The sequence below is a fragment of the Narcine bancroftii genome, chromosome 5 (genome assembly GCF_036971445.1).
Source record: "Narcine bancroftii isolate sNarBan1 chromosome 5, sNarBan1.hap1, whole genome shotgun sequence".
NCBI lineage: Eukaryota > Metazoa > Chordata > Chondrichthyes > Torpediniformes > Narcinidae > Narcine > Narcine bancroftii.
Window position 1 is genome coordinate 113935927 of NC_091473.1, and position 15724 is coordinate 113951650.

Consider the following 15724-nt stretch of genomic DNA (forward strand, 5'->3'; position numbering starts at 1 on the left):
AAAAAAAATAAAAAGTCGTGCAAGAGAGTAAGGCAGTGTCTTTGGTTCATTAAATATTCAGGAATCTGATGGCAGTGGGGAAAACATTGTCCTTGTGCTGTTGAGTGCTCATCTCTAGGTTCCTGTGAAGAGGCCGTGGCCTGAGTGGTGAGGGTCTTTGAGGATAGAGGCTACATTTTTTTTTAAGACACTACCTCATATAGATGTCCTTAATGGAGTGAAGTCTGGTGCCTGTGATGTTTCAAGTCAAATGAACAACTCTCTGGTGTTTATTCTTGTCCTGAGAGTTGACACCTCTAAAGAAGGCAGTGATGCAACTAGCCAGAATGCTCTCCACAGTGTACCTGTAGAATTTTTCGAGCATTTTCGGTGACATTACTGAATCTCCTCAGACACCTCACTAAGTATAGCCTCTGACGAGCTGTCTTTGTAATTGCATCAATGTGGAGGCTCCAGGACAGATCCTCGGAGATGTTGACACCCAGGAATTTGAAGTTCTTGACCCTTGCCACTACTGAGCCATCGATGAGGACTGACTGCCTTCTGAAGTTCACACTCATCTCTTTGGTTTTGCTAATGTTGAGCGCAAGGTTGTTGTCATTACACCATTCAACAAGCTGATCTATCTCCCTCCTGTACGTTTCCTCATTGCCATTTATGGTTCTGCCGACAACTATGGTGTCATCAGCAAATTTATGGATAGCATTGGAATTGTGCCTGGCCACACAGACATAGGTGTATAATGAGAAGAGCAGTTGGCTAAGCATGCATCCTTGGGATGCACCTGTGTTGATAATCAGTGAGGAGATGTTTCTAATTCAAACTGACTGTGGTCTTCCAATGAGAAAATCAAAGATCCAGTTGCGAAGGGAGTACAGAGGCCTAGAGTTTGTAGCTTCTTGACCAGCATTGAGGGAATAATAGTATTGAAGACCAAACTGTAGTTAATGAAGAGCAGCTGTATGTATGAATTCTGTTTTGGAAGTGATCCAGAGCTGAGTGGAGAACCAATGATATTGCATCTGCTGTGGAGCGATTGTGAAGAAACGCAAATTGCAACGGGACCAGATCTTTGCTTAGGTACATGTTAATTCTGGCCATGACCAGCCTCTCAAATGATTTCATCACCTACTGGGCGGTATTTGTTGAGGCACTTCACACCACACTTCTTGGGTACCGGGATGATTGATGCCCGTTTGAAGCTGGTGGGAAACTCTGACTGCAGCAATGAGAGGTTGAGAATTTTTGTGAACACTCCACCTCGTTGGAATACTCTGCCAGGAACGCCGACAGGGCCTGACACCTTGCCGATTCACTCTCTTGAATGATAGATTGGCAAATTATACCATGGCACATAATTATCTTATTTTTCATTTTAGAATATGACTTGAGAAAAATATGTAAATATGGGATGGAGGCAAAAAAATAATTTAAGAAACTTCTTTAAGTGTTCAATCTGACTATTAAATCATAGCATTTGCAAGATGGTGATTTAGAAAATACAAGATGTATGCACCTATGTGTGTGCGTGTATACATACACATACATACATGTGCTTAATCATCAAGAGTTGTTGGTTCAAAGTATTAGCAATTTGGTGCTAACAAGTCTTTTGCTTGTCAATTTTATTGGAGATCACATATTTATGACTTGATAGAATGCTCAGATAATATTAAAAATCAAGGGTATTTTGTGTAGTTCTGTTCTGCTATCGAATTATGTCAGTCTGAACTATGCTATAGCTTTGGAGGATGTTATCATTAAATAGTAAATTTTAGAACATAAGAAATAGGAGGAGGCGTAGACCATTCAGCCTGTGAAGCCCACTCCGCCATTCAATGTGATCATGGCTGATGATAGGCTCATCTCTACCTACCCGCCTTTTCCCCTTATCCCTTAATTCCCTTTCATTGTAGAAATCTATCCAATCTTGTCTTAAATATATTTACCAAAGTCGCCTCCACTGCTTCAATGGGCAGCAAATTTCACGGATTCACCACCCTCTGGGAAAATTTACCATCCTCTGGGGTGTTTTCCTTCAAGAACAAACCTAGAAAAACCAGTAACCCACTGCAATAATATCAAAGAAACTTATAATCCCCTCTTTATTTTATTCCTCTTTAGCAACGGATCCTTGCTTTGCTAAATGCCAATAAATGTTCCTGGAATTTATAGGATTCTCTGTTAATATCTATGTTGGAGGGAAGCTAATGTATTATGGGTGCACAATTACACTCACAGTAAGTTGACTTAAGAGGAATGATATTGATATTTCTATGGTTCTGTGTGGCTGCATTTCTGAAGGTTTATTCTATCAACAGTTGAGGTTATATTACAAATTTAGATATATTTTAACTGTTGAAATGCTCTGCATCCAATAAACAATATCAAACTCCCATGCTTCCACCTTTCTAATATTACACTGCTTTTGTATGGGAAAATTTGCTGATGTAATTTCTGAGAGTTTACAAACATTTTTACATTGTTTTGATTGATCCTGCTTTTCAGATCTAAACCCAATGCCCACAGAAGAGATTGTGCACATGTTCAATGAACTTCGTAGCGATCTGGTGTTGTTGTATGAACTCAAGCAGGCATATGCCAATTGTGAATATGAGCTTCAGATGCTGCGACATCGATATGAGGCCCTGGCAAAGGCAGGAACAGCAAACTTGGCATCAGGAGAAGGCTTTAGCATTGATGGACAGATAGGAACTGTTGGAACCAGTTCCGAGGAGGTTAAGGGAGAAGGAAAAGATCAGTTTATTGATGTTGTTGGAGCTGCACCTCTCACACCAAACTCGGTGAGTACTGACAAGCTCAAAATATCCAGCTACGCATAAATCTTAATTAATATAATTATTTATATTAATTGTGTATACCAAATAAATTAAAACCAATAATTCACAAATTGTCCTGTTTATATTTAAAACATCAAGCTTTCTAATCTGTCATTATTTGATTTAATTTTAAGTAAAATCTCTATGTAAGTGTTGATATCCATTTAATTTATTAAAAAAATTTCCTTAATAGTATTAATATTCGATCAAAACTCTTAATATGTTAATAGATATTGCTAATAGAAATCTGTCTTTTAAACCAAACTAGCATTCTTTACAATGTGCATGGTATGTAAAATTTGCAGCATTGAGCCCATATCAACAAGGTCTGATGAATATTTATTGACCAGGTGTTAGACAATGGAAGGCTGCTAAGGTCTTTTGACCATAGCCATCATAGCCTATTCATGAATCATAGTTTAAAACCCATGAATGGGAACCTTGCTAAAATGAATGGCCCAGTTCATTTAAGTTTGGGACATTGGCACGTGATTATCGGAAGACCAAAGTCTGTAATTGGCTGGAAGGTTATTTTCTGGAGAATCTGTTTTTTGTGCTGTGGTTCAGGGACATTTCAGAAGCATTGAAAGTGATTTATATCTTTGATTAAAGCTTAGGGGATGCCAAAGATTTTCTCAGCTTGAATTTCAGGCACTGATGTGAGGTTTTGGACCAAGATTTTCAGGAAGTTCATCTTTTCAGAATTGAATCAGATTAGGGAAATTAGAGACAGCATTGGGTCCAAAGAGAGAGCATATCAATTGGCCAAAAAAAGTACCGCAACCGAAGACTGGGAGCAGTTCAAGATGCAACAAAGGAGGACAAAGGGATTAATCAAGAGAGCAAAAATAAATAACGAAAGTAAGCTTGTGGCAAATATAAAAACCGACTGCAAAAGCTTTTATAAATATGTCAAGAGGAAAAGATTGGTGAAGTCCAGAGTAGGTCCTTTGCAGTCGGAATCAGGGGAATATATAATGGGGAATAAGGAAATGGCAGACCAATTCAATTCTTACTTTAGTTCTGTTTTTACAAGAGAGGATACAAATAACCTCCCAAGGATGTTTGGAAACATAGAGACTAATGCAAGGGAGGAACTGAAAGAAATCAGTATCTCTAAGGACATGGTCTTGGGAAAATTGATGGGATTGAAGGCAGGTAAATCCCAAGGGCCTGATAATCTACATCCTAGGGTACTCAAGGAAGTGGCCATTCAGATAGCAGATGCTTTAAGAATTATTTTCCAGAACTCGATAGACTCAGGATCAGTACCCATGGATTGGAGGGTAGCTAATGTTACCCCACTATTTAAAAAGGGGGGTAGAGAAAAAGCGGGGAATTATCGGCCGGTGAGCCTTACATCAGTAGTGGGCAAAATAATGGAATCCATTATTAAGGATGTAATAGCGGAGCATATGTCTATCAGAGAAGGGATCGGACGGAGTAAACATGGATTTACAAAAGGTAAATCGTGCTTGACAAATCTATTGGAATTCTTTGAGATGGTGACAGGTAAAATAGATGGGGGAGAGCCAGTGGATGTGGTGTACCTGGACTTCCAAAAGGCCTTTGATAAGGTCCTGCATAAATGACTGGCTTCCAAAATCAAGGCTCATGAGATTGGGGGCAAAGTATTGATGTGGATTGAGAACTGGCTGGCAGGTAGAAGACAGAGAGTTGGGATAAATGGCTCGTTTTCTGAGTGGCAGGCGGTGACCAGTGGGGTACCACAGGGATCTGTACTGGGACTCCAGCTGTTCACAATTTACATTAATGATCTGGATGAGGGGATTGGATGTAATATCTCCAAATTTGCAGATGACACTAAGCTAGGAGGGGTTGTGTGCACGGAAGAGGAGGTCAGGAAGCTCCAGTGTGATTTGGATAAATTGGGGGACTGGGCAGATACATGGCAAATGCACTACAATGTGGATAAATGTGAGGTTATCCACTTTGGTAATACAAACCGGAGGGCAGATTACTATTTGAATGGTAATAGATTTGGAGATGGGGAAGTGCAGAGAGACCTAGGGGTTCTTGTGCACCAGTCATAGAAGGTGAGCATGCAGGTGGTTAAAAAGGCAAATGGTATGTTGGCCTTCATATCAGAGGGTTTGAGTATAGGAATAAGGATACCTTACTGCAGCTGTACAGGGCCTTGGTGAGACCACACCTGGAGTATTGTGTGCAGTTTTGGTCACCTTATCTAAGGAAGGATGTTCTTGCAATGGAGGGAGTGCAGAGGCGATTCACCAGGCTGATACCTGGAATGGCAGGAATGACTTATGAGGAAAGATTGCGCAAATTGGGATTGTACTCGCTGGAGTTTAGAAGATTGAGAGGGGATCTCATAGAGACATATAAAATTCTGGCAGGACTGGACAGAATGGATGCAGATGGGATGTTTCCAATGATGGGAAAATCCAGAACCCGGGGCCATGGTTTGAGGATAATAGGCAATCCATTTAGGACCGAGATGAGGGGGAATTTCTATACCCAGAGGGTAGTGAATCTGTGGAATTCATTGCCACAGAGGGCAGTAGAGGTAGGTTCATTAAATAAATTTAAGAGGGAATTAGATCTATTTCTTCAGTATAAGGGTATTAAAGGTTACGGAGAGAAGGCGGGGACGGTGTACTGAATTTTAAGATCAGCCATGATCTCGTTGATTGGCGGAGCAGGCTCGAAGGGTCGAATGATCTACTCCTGCTCCTATCTTCTATGTTTCTATGTTCTGTGAGAAACACAAAAGCTGCAGATGCTGGAATCTTGAGTAAATCATGAAAAGCTAGGAGGACTCAGCAGGCCAGCATCCATCCAGTCAGTGTTTCAGAATACGACTGTATTGAGATGACAAAGCGTCCTGAAATGTTGCTCTACCATTTCTACCCATATATGCTGCCTGATCTCCTGAGTCCCTCCAGCTTCTCACGATAGTACTGTTATGGTTTTTGGTGATTTAATATCAAAGAGCTAGCAATTTCAGAAGACTAACAGGGAGTATATTAAAAAAGATTCTTCAGGTAGAGCTGTACTATACACAGGACCACTGCGCTGAATAGACAGTCTTTCCATGTGATACACAGGAGACTGCAGATCCTGGTATTTGAGCTAGAGTAATGATCCTGCTCAACCCATTGAGTTCCTCCAGTAGTTTGTCTAGCATCTTTCCAGGTGAATTCTATGTGGACTGAATCAGTGAAAGGCAGGTTATATTTCTGAAATCAGACACACTATCATGTTGATTCCTCAGATCTGGGGCCTTTAGGGATGGGAAATAAATGCCAATATTGCCAGCAATGTTCACATCTTTTATTCTTAAATTTAAAAAAAATTGAAAGCTAATTTAACTGACTCTTTTTGAAATAATAAAATAATTTAATAAATAGAGATGGAAGAATGCAGAAGTCATGCTCATTAAATTTAGAGATTTGCATTTGAGAAGTGAAATTAATGTCTGTTTTCCAGATACAAGTACTCCCTGATTTGCGACCTATGCGACTTGCGTCCATCCACACATACGAACAAATTTTTTTTAAATATAAGAAAAAGTATAAAATTTATGTTGTATTTGACAAACTATAACAGAGATACAGGGCATGTAAGAGCCAAAATGTGCACACTTGTTAGGTGGCGTCCAGGAGTCCTTAGGCTGGGTGCGGCCATCTTGATTCCTCTGTGCATGTGCGAGTCTTTTGTTGGCGCATGCATGGTGGGTCCGTGTATTGGAATTTGGTTGGTGCATGCATGAGAGTTAAGGGCGCGAATTCAGTATTGTCAGGGCGCTTAACTCTAGCACATGCACCAACTGAACTCCAATACACAAACCCACCGTGCATGCACCAACTGAAAACTCGCTCATGCACACAGGAATCAAGATGGCTGCGCCAAGCCTACTGACCCTGGGAAGCCAAGAAACCAATGTAAGTTTGGACCAGTATATGGAAAGATTCACCAAGGTTGATCGACAAATTCGGGTTTAAGTTGTTATTGTCAAATCTATGCTGAAAAAAAATTGATTAAAAAGTTTGCTTTAAGACTTTGGTACTCCACGCATAAGGGCAAAATTTCCAACTTGCATCCATTTCGAGATACAACCATAATTGGGACCGAAGAATTGGTGGTAAGTCGGGGAGCACCTGTAAAAGGTTGAAGTGTGGCATTCAGGTTACAACACTGGATGATGGTATCAGCTGAATTGGGGATGAATTTTGTAAAAATTCTAATGACAAAATATTTGAGATGCATAGAATCGAGAAACACAAATGAGGCACCAATATCTGCAGTTCTGTTTTTCTGAAAGATGGTAGCTTGTGTTGAAGCATTTTTGTCTTTAACATTTTGGATTGTTTGCACCCAAAGAATCCACTGTAAAATAAATCCATTGTGTCCAATGATGTAATCCAATCAGCCCTTTTTCATTCCAAAGTGCATAAGGATTGTTTGCATTTTATCTATTACAATAAGTGACTGATTATAACTGAATTTCACAAACCTTTAAATCCTGTCGTTGACTTGAGTTGCTTTCGTGTCATTTTGTTTTTAGTGTCAGTTTTTAGGTTGACCATGCTTTTCTTTAAAAGGGTGGAAATTTAGCATTATCTAATATTTTGTTATCTAAAAATGCAGGCCAGGTAGCACCTTTTGGAGAGAGAAACAGTCAAAATTACAGATTGATAACCTTTCATCAGAATTGGGAGAAATTGGATATCAAACAAGATGGAGAGAACTCAGTGGTGAGAAGGCGAGATTGCTTGACGTGATTAGCAGTGATGTCAGCTGAGAAAGTTTGGACCAGTATATGGAAAGATTCACCAAGGTTGATCGACAAATTCGGGTTTAAGTTGTTATTGTCAAATCTATGCTGAAAAAAAATTGATTAAAAAGTTTGCTTTAAGACTTTGGTACTCCACGCATAAAGGCAAAATTTCCAACTTGCATCCATTTCGAGATACAACCATAATTGGGACCGAAGAATTGGTGGTAAGTCGGGGAGCACCTGTAAAAGGTTGAAGTGTGGCATTCAGGTTACAACACTGGATGATGGTATCAGCTGAATTGGGGATGAATTGTGTAAAAATTCTAATGACAAAATATTTGAGATGCCCAACATTTATTATTCACAGATTGTGTGTCTGGAGGAGATGAAACTGAAAGGAAATCATTGGAAAAGGAAGAGTTTAAAAAAAAACCATGGTATTTTGAACCTGTGAGGTACAAAACACAGTGGGTGCTAGAAATCTGTAATTTGTTTATTTTCTAGAGGTGCTAGCTGATTTGCTGAGTGTTTACCGCATTTCCTGTTTATTTGATGTGTCAGGATGATTATTTCTCTTTAGAGCTGACCAGCTTCAATACAAACTAGAAAGGCTTGTTACCTGAAATGTTGAATTCACTATTGAGCCCCAAGTTGGAGAATGAGATGGTGTTTTTTGAACTTCAGTTAAACTCTGTTGGAACCATGTAAGAGTCCATGGAGGGGCGGTCAGAGTAGAGGTAACAAGCATCTTGAAGCTAAAAACCCTTTCAAACTGGCAAGTCAAATGGGGTTCACTGGGAAATTTGCACGGTTAGTGACCTATTTACATGGGTCCAACTGGGTCAACCCTCTCAAACCCATTTAGGTCCCTGATGATGGTCAGAGAGCCCAGAAAAATTTTCCAGGTCCTGCTATGGCAGTTTGAAAGGGGAAATGGCCAACCCAGTTACTGGCAATTGCACGCTTGTGTCACAGGGATACCTCTGGCTGAAATGCTGCTGCCACGAGCGGGGTGAGAGTGGTTGCTGCCACGAGCGGGGCTCCATGATCAAGAGGATAGAGGCCGCTGCCACTGGGGGAAAGTTGTGGGGGCCATGATCAGGGGGAGAGAGCTCTCTGCGGGGAGGAGGGAGTGTGAAGGGCTGTGATGTGCCACTCCGGCTTGCGGTGATGGCTCAGTGCTGGAACAATGGCTGTCTTTCTTACCTATAATCCCCCATGCTGCTGGAACAGCTCTGGTGGGGTGGGATTATGGGTAAGGAAGACAGCCATTGCCCCGAATCGGAGCGGCGCATCGTGGCAGCAACCGGCACCACCCCCCCCGCCCCACCATTTGCAGCAGTGGCACATCTCTGGGGGAGGGTGACTGATGGGGTGGGTGGCTACTGATGCCCAGTGGGGGGATGTGGGGGAGATTGACTGCCAATGGTTCCTGTGAGTGCATGACGTGTCACTCACTGTGTCATCGCGGAGACAGGATCCCCCTCTTTGGAGAGAGAAACAGGCAAGTCCACCTGCAAGTTGAAAGGTACAACCTGCACCCACGAGCCAGTAATCACACCTGGGTCCCAGGAGGGCTATCTGGGTGCTGCAGTTTGAAAGGGCTGATTCACCCTCATGGACTGAATTGCCTTGTTATGCAAAATGGTCACCAGTCTCTGTTTGGATTCTCCAATGTAAAGCAGGCCACGTTATGAATATGAACTAACTTTGAAGCAGTACTGGTTAATTCAGTAGGGAATGTGCTATTTGAGTGAGGAGTTTTATCAAGTGTTGGGTTCACTATTTGTGTTCGTAATTTGTTCTGCAGTAAAGCATTAAAGCTTTAAGACTGAGACAAAGATTTGAATGAAAGTCAAAGTTAAATTGGATGGTGTTCATAGTGATTTTGAGGGGATATTGACTAAATTTTCTATAGTAGGTTGCACACAGGAAAAGGGAAAATGCTAATTTTAATATTTGAAAAAGACCAGACCTTTCTATGCTTGAAACCACCTGAAGCAACTCTGCTTTCGCCAACTGCTTCTTCCTCCCAAATTGGGCTAACGCCTATTCCTCATGGCTGTTTCAAAATGTTTTCACAATGCCTGATTCAACTTAAATCTATCTTTGCTCTTATTTTTTGTGATTTATCCAATGAAACCAAAATGAGCAGAGGGTTGCTCTGAATAACACAAAGTGTGGTTTTTATTTTTGCTTGAATTTGCCAATATGCTCGATGGAATTCCCACAAACTAGTTTGCAGTCAGTACAGAAGCAATGATTTACATTACTTCAAAATTGCTTTTTACCTTGAATGATTGAGGCACATTTTCCTTCAGTAAAGGTGTATATACCAAGAGAACATATATAGAGGTAGCTTGTACTTGAAGAAATGCTCGGCCTGAAACGTTGGTGAAATGTCTTTACCTCCTATCGACGATGCGAGACGTGCTGAGTTCCTCCAGCATTTCTGTGTTTTCACGACATTCACAGCATTTGCAGACTTTCATGTTTCACTCTACATGAATCAGATACATAGTTATGGCTATGGTGTATTTAGAGAATATTAATGGATCCCTATGATGTCTTGACATCAATCAGCATAAAATGGAAGAGAATGTCAGTTTTGAAAAGTCGGGAATGAAGATTTGCTGCAGGGCATTTTCAATGGTGTACAAAATAGTTAAAATGTTAAATACAGCTTTGACCTTTACTGGCTGATTAAACAATGAAGATGGCATTAGATTAGAATAAGACTGAAGGTCAAACCAATTCACTGTACAACCATTTTAGAGTGCTTCAGAAATTGTTTTTAACATTACCTCTGATCATCCCCACCAGAATTTCCCCCCACCCTCACAAAAATAATTTTGACAGTACTTGGAAAATACAAAAAAATAACCTAAATTAAAAATTAACTTGGTAGTTTAGTCATTCTTTAATAGTTCACGAATCAAAAGTACTCCTGCAGATTTCAAAATGCTCTTTGCAGTTGTAAAAAAAAACCTCACAGATGTGAATCTTTTTAAAATTTGGATGGACATTGGGTGGATGAGACATAAGGATCTGCCGAGGGACCTGTTTGGATCAATATCTCGATTACAATTGTGCTGTCTTGGTGGAGGAGATAAGGGTGACAAGTAGCTGATGCAGAAAATGCCTAATAGAATATCTATTTTGAGTTGTGTTGAAACCGAGAATTACCAAGTTGTTCAAAGCTAACTACAGAGTTCAACTTGCCATCATGTTCTGGCAGGTTAAAACTGATGTTAGCGAGTATCTGTTGGAATATTTAGAAACTTATGGATGGTCTGGATAGAGTGAACACAGAGATGACCACAAAAAAATACAAAAAGCATTCTGAATTCCTTCAATTTTAATTTATTTTCCCAATAAGCATTTTTAATAGTCTTTAACCTAGCTCTACATCAGAGTTTCTCTTTTTATTTGTGGCCCTAGCTTTGAGACATCTTTAACAAAGTCACAGAGGGTATTTTGTATGACTGTGACCAAAGTTCACTGTCAATCATTGTTCTTTGCCATAGTCTGAAGCATTTAACAGAGACTTGACATTACACACAAGTATGACTGTACTTGCCTACCTCGGTTCATCTTTTGATCCTGTCATGGTAAGAGAACCCCCTGCCAGGGCTTCACTTGTTTCCCCCCACACACCCCCCCCCGCCCCTTTTTGCTTCACTCAATTCTTTAAAATTCTTTGGTAATATTATCAGAAAACAATTTCTGATACACTACGTGTGTCGCTGACACCCGACTGTGAGGACACAGCCGGGTCTCTCCACTTCAATTGATCTGTCTCACTGACATTACATGTTTTTGAGCATAAAATACCTCTAGTTATATGTTTGAAAGACTATAGCCATTGTTTTCACTTTTATTGTCATTTCCATTTTCTCATCATTGATTCTTTTCTGTCCATTCTGAGATTAAGCGAAGTTGTTTATAGTTTCTTGTTTGACCATGTTCATTATCATTTTTGCCAATTTGCATCTCCTTCACTTTGTCTATATTTGCCACCTCTTCAACCCTCCTACCATTGACAATTTCCAAGGCTCTGCAGTCAATCCTCCCATTCTTCATACTCTGTAAACTTAAACATTCAAAATTCTGGTTGATGTAAACATAGAAAATTCATCATTTGAGACTCTGCTCAGCTTTTCTTATCTATATTTATCAGAATAATTATTTTACATTCTTACTATCCTTTTGGTAATGAGGTTTTTCTGAATACTTTATACAGTTTCTTAGTGACTGTCTTATGGTGATGACTTTTAGTTGTGGTTTTCCCCAAAGTAGAAACTTTCTCTGTGTTCACTCTATCCAGACCATCCCTCAATTTAAAGATCTTTTTTCAATAGATAAGAGATCCATTCTGTTCATCCTGAACTTAATTTTATCGCCTCACGTTTGTAGTAGCACCTTTGTAAATCTTTACTGCACCTTATCTATTGCCTCAGTTTTTATAATATAGTGACCAGAACTACAGTAAATTGTGTGTGATCTAACTAAAGTTTAATATGTTTAGAACCTCTTCCCTACTTTTTAAATCTATAGAAATAAACACTTGGTTTTGGTATGTTTTCCTGATGGCCTTTCTAACCAATGCTAGAACTTTTGATGATTGGTGCATTTGTCCCACAAGATCCTTTTGTGTCTCTACTTCAGCTAGATATGGACTTTTCAGATAATAAACACTCTTCCTAATTTCTCAACTAAAATGTACTATTATTTCTGTGGAAATCCATCTGCCATAATTAGAATATTCTGTAAATTTACAGATATTCAAATTTATTATAATCTGATTGTACATGTACAATCTGACCAAGCAGCGTCTCTCCAGGCCATGGTGTGCACACAAAACACAGTAAATAATCCAAATAAAAAAGATAAATATTTGGGATGTTGTCTTGTAATTTCATTGTATTGATCAGTTTCCTCTAATTTGGTGCCATCTGCACATTTAGGAAATGTGACCTTGACTACAAAGCAGAAATCGTTAATAAAAATCATGAACAGAAGTGATTCCAGCTTAACAAACTGAATTGTAATGACAGATTATTTCAATTCTCTTCTCACTCCATTGAACTGATTTCTTCCTCTTTTGACTTTTCTTTCCTGATCTCTTGTGTCTTCCAACTTGTATATACAACTCCTCCAATGCCCTGTGCCTCTAAAGCAGTTCCTAGTTTCTTAGCCCCAACTAATTTCTTTAAGCAAGACTAAACTTTCTACACTTTTGCACAAAACCGGATGGCCCTGAGGACCTTTGCTTCAGGTCTTGAAGAAAAGAACAACCAGTCTGCATCCACCATCACCCTCCTCTTTCTGTTGAAGTTGATTTATTTTAAATATTTTTCCTTTGGATATACATTGGAAACCTGCATTGGCCCTTTTCAGTTTTCTTCTTAGAAAGATATTTGGAACATTTGTGGTTCTGTTTTTTTTTCTCACGTTCTCTACTATCTTATCCTAGGCTCCAGGGCAGTATTGAGAGAATGCTCTGCTGTGTTGGAGCTATCTTCTTTGAAATTACACTTTAATCAGAATTGTAATCTTTCTTCTCTGATAGATGCTGAAGATCCCATTTCACAATTTTGAAGATGGTCATGGGAATTAGTGTTGTGATTTGGCCAATATATATCACTTAAGCAGCATCACCCATAACTGGTCATTTGATATTTGCTATAATTACCTTCATTAATATTTTTGGGAACATGATTAAACTGGCGGCTGCATTTCATACATTATAGGAGTGCTCACACTTCAAAAGTGTGCTTTGGGATATCTTGAAAAAGGTAGAAATATTCAGCAAATCCAGTTTGGTATCCTTTTTCTTGCTTGTTGTTAGATTTTTCTTCCCTTTTCTTGATATCCTTAGCCGCCTTTATATGATAGCCTTTCAACCAATATCTCCACAAGAATGCATGGGAGATCAAATACTGAATGGTTTTCAAAATATCTCTATTCCATTCACAAGCCTGACCCTGAGATTTAAGTAGCCTGTTGCTTTAATTATCTACCATGATCCCACTCTGACCTCTGTCTTTGTCATTCCCCTAAATGGTTCCAGTGAAGCTCTGAGTAAACATATGAACTGCATCTCTTTTAATGTTGAAGTCTTGCCAATGTTCAATAGTTTTAATTCATCGATCAATCTTTTGCTACTTTATTGTTTGCATTCTGTTTTGTCTTGCATCATTTTCCTTTTCATCATTTAATCTCCATATTCCACACTATCAGGGAGCTTTTCTTTAGATACCTTTACTCCCTCAGTTTTACTTAACACTTGTGAGTTGAACCTTTTCACAGAATGGTACTGGCTTGAAATGTTGACTTTACTTTTCTCTCTACAGGTCCTGCCTTATCTGCTGAATATTTTCAGCATTTACAAATTTATATATTACTGTAGCTTACTCTTAATGTGAGACAGCTTCGTGTAAGATGGTTTTTTTTGGTGTCTTCTGATTACTATTGTATATTGACATAACATTATTGGGATCCATATACATTTGAATGAGCTCATTATTTTGAAAACCAGATATATAAATAAGGCTCTTTTATTCCTGACACTTTTCATCTTCTGTTATATTTGTTTTCCTAGATGTTGCACCTCATTTCTAAACAGATGATCTCTCTCCTTTCCTCATGGAAGGCCACTTTGGTTAAAAGGGCTGTTCAAATCCTGAAACTTCTCTTACTTCCACTCTCTGTGAAAGTCACTTTGAAAGCTTCAGAAATGAACAACTATGCTGTATGGCCAGCATAGTATCCTGCCACTTCCTAAGTAATCAAATCATTCAGTAAATGCTCTAGTTAGTTACCAGCATTTAAAGTAGATAAAGGTCATGAAATCTAAACTTTCTGGAGAAAAAAAATAATTGAAACAGGGTAGTGTGATCTTTTTGACTGTTTTAGATGTCAGTGAATATAATACCTGAGATGGAATTCAAACAAGCTCATGTTAACTATATCAAGCATCCCAGATGAATTGACAGCTAAGTTGAGATTTCTTTCAGTGATGACAGTCTACAGTCATTTTTCACCTTCATTGTTTGATTCACACCAGCAATCCTGTAAGTGTATGCCCTTTGGAAGGGGACCTTTACCTTTCTAAGCAAATAGTGATTTATTAACCGCTTTGCTTTGCTGCTTGAGATTACAGTTATTTTCAGAATTTTAAGAGTTAATCTGTAGATAACTCCATCTCCTGCATCCTAATTTTTGTTTTCACAGAGGAAGCGAAGAGAATCTGCATCAAGTTGTTCTTCTGTAAAGAAATTGAAGAAGCCCTGAACTAATATGAAAGTCTTGAAAATGGATGAAATGTGCTTAATTGGAGCTTTCGCAACATATCAGTTATGGAGAAACGACTATCAAACTCCAGGAAAGAGGGAGCAGTGAAATCTGTTGATAAATTATTCAGCAGTGTTAGAAAGTAATAAATACTGATATCACCACAACAGAGGGAAAAAAAATTTAGAGTTATATCTGGCTGAAGTTGACCAGCTGACCCAGAACTTCATTAACATGACAGTATTTTTTTTCCAGAACTGGCTTAAAGTTGTTTGGATATTTATTTCCACTCTAGAGCATTTTGTTCTTTTTGAACAGGGCAATAGAAGTATCTTGGAGAGAAGACCATGCACATAACCCTAGTTTTATTCCAATTTTTCTTCTAAGAAATTGCTTCAAGTATCTACAGAATCCAGTTACTAGGAATTGTGCAAATTACTTTGTAAACATCTGTTGTAGTGCAGAATAAAGGAAGCTTTTTAAAATATTTGTGGCTCATACCATGATTTAAAGTTGGTACTACAACTTGCTTTTGGGCTTGTAAATGTTTGTTTAGGAAAAATAACTTGTACATCATGTGCACTTAAAATTTCAGGGCTCTTTGACAAGTTACTTGGACCACCTTATCAATGTTGTGCTATTGTCTTAAAGATTTTAGCTTCTTGGAGAAAGTGGTAGGAGTGGATGTGAAGCAGTAGTTAGAATGAAGGGGAAATTACAAAAATGCATTGATGAAGAAACTGAAAATAAAATGAAGGAAACAGGACATATTGGAAACTGGAAAGACAAAAATATAGACAATGTCTTTGATGTGGACAAGCTGTAAATT

General features: G+C 38.9%; 1 protein-coding gene across 5 annotated transcripts in view; it reads left to right on the plus strand.

The window, feature by feature from the left end:
- Positions 1-15382, plus strand: part of dmap1 (DNA methyltransferase 1 associated protein 1) — a 108581-nt gene extending 93199 nt beyond the window's left edge. For 2 of the 5 annotated variants that reach the window (XM_069938810.1, XM_069938813.1), the window contains 3 exons: positions 2509-2804; positions 7967-8054; positions 14836-15382. In XM_069938810.1, coding sequence (XP_069794911.1) covers positions 2509-2804; positions 7967-8053 — 383 coding nt within the window. In that variant the 3' untranslated portion in view covers position 8054; positions 14836-15382. Of the gene's footprint in view, positions 1-2508; positions 2805-7469; positions 7577-7966; positions 8067-14835 lie in introns of all 5 variants that reach the window. The other 3 variants (XR_011357875.1, XM_069938811.1, XM_069938812.1) reach the window with 3 other exon arrangements.
- Positions 15383-15724: the final 342 nt, after the last annotated feature.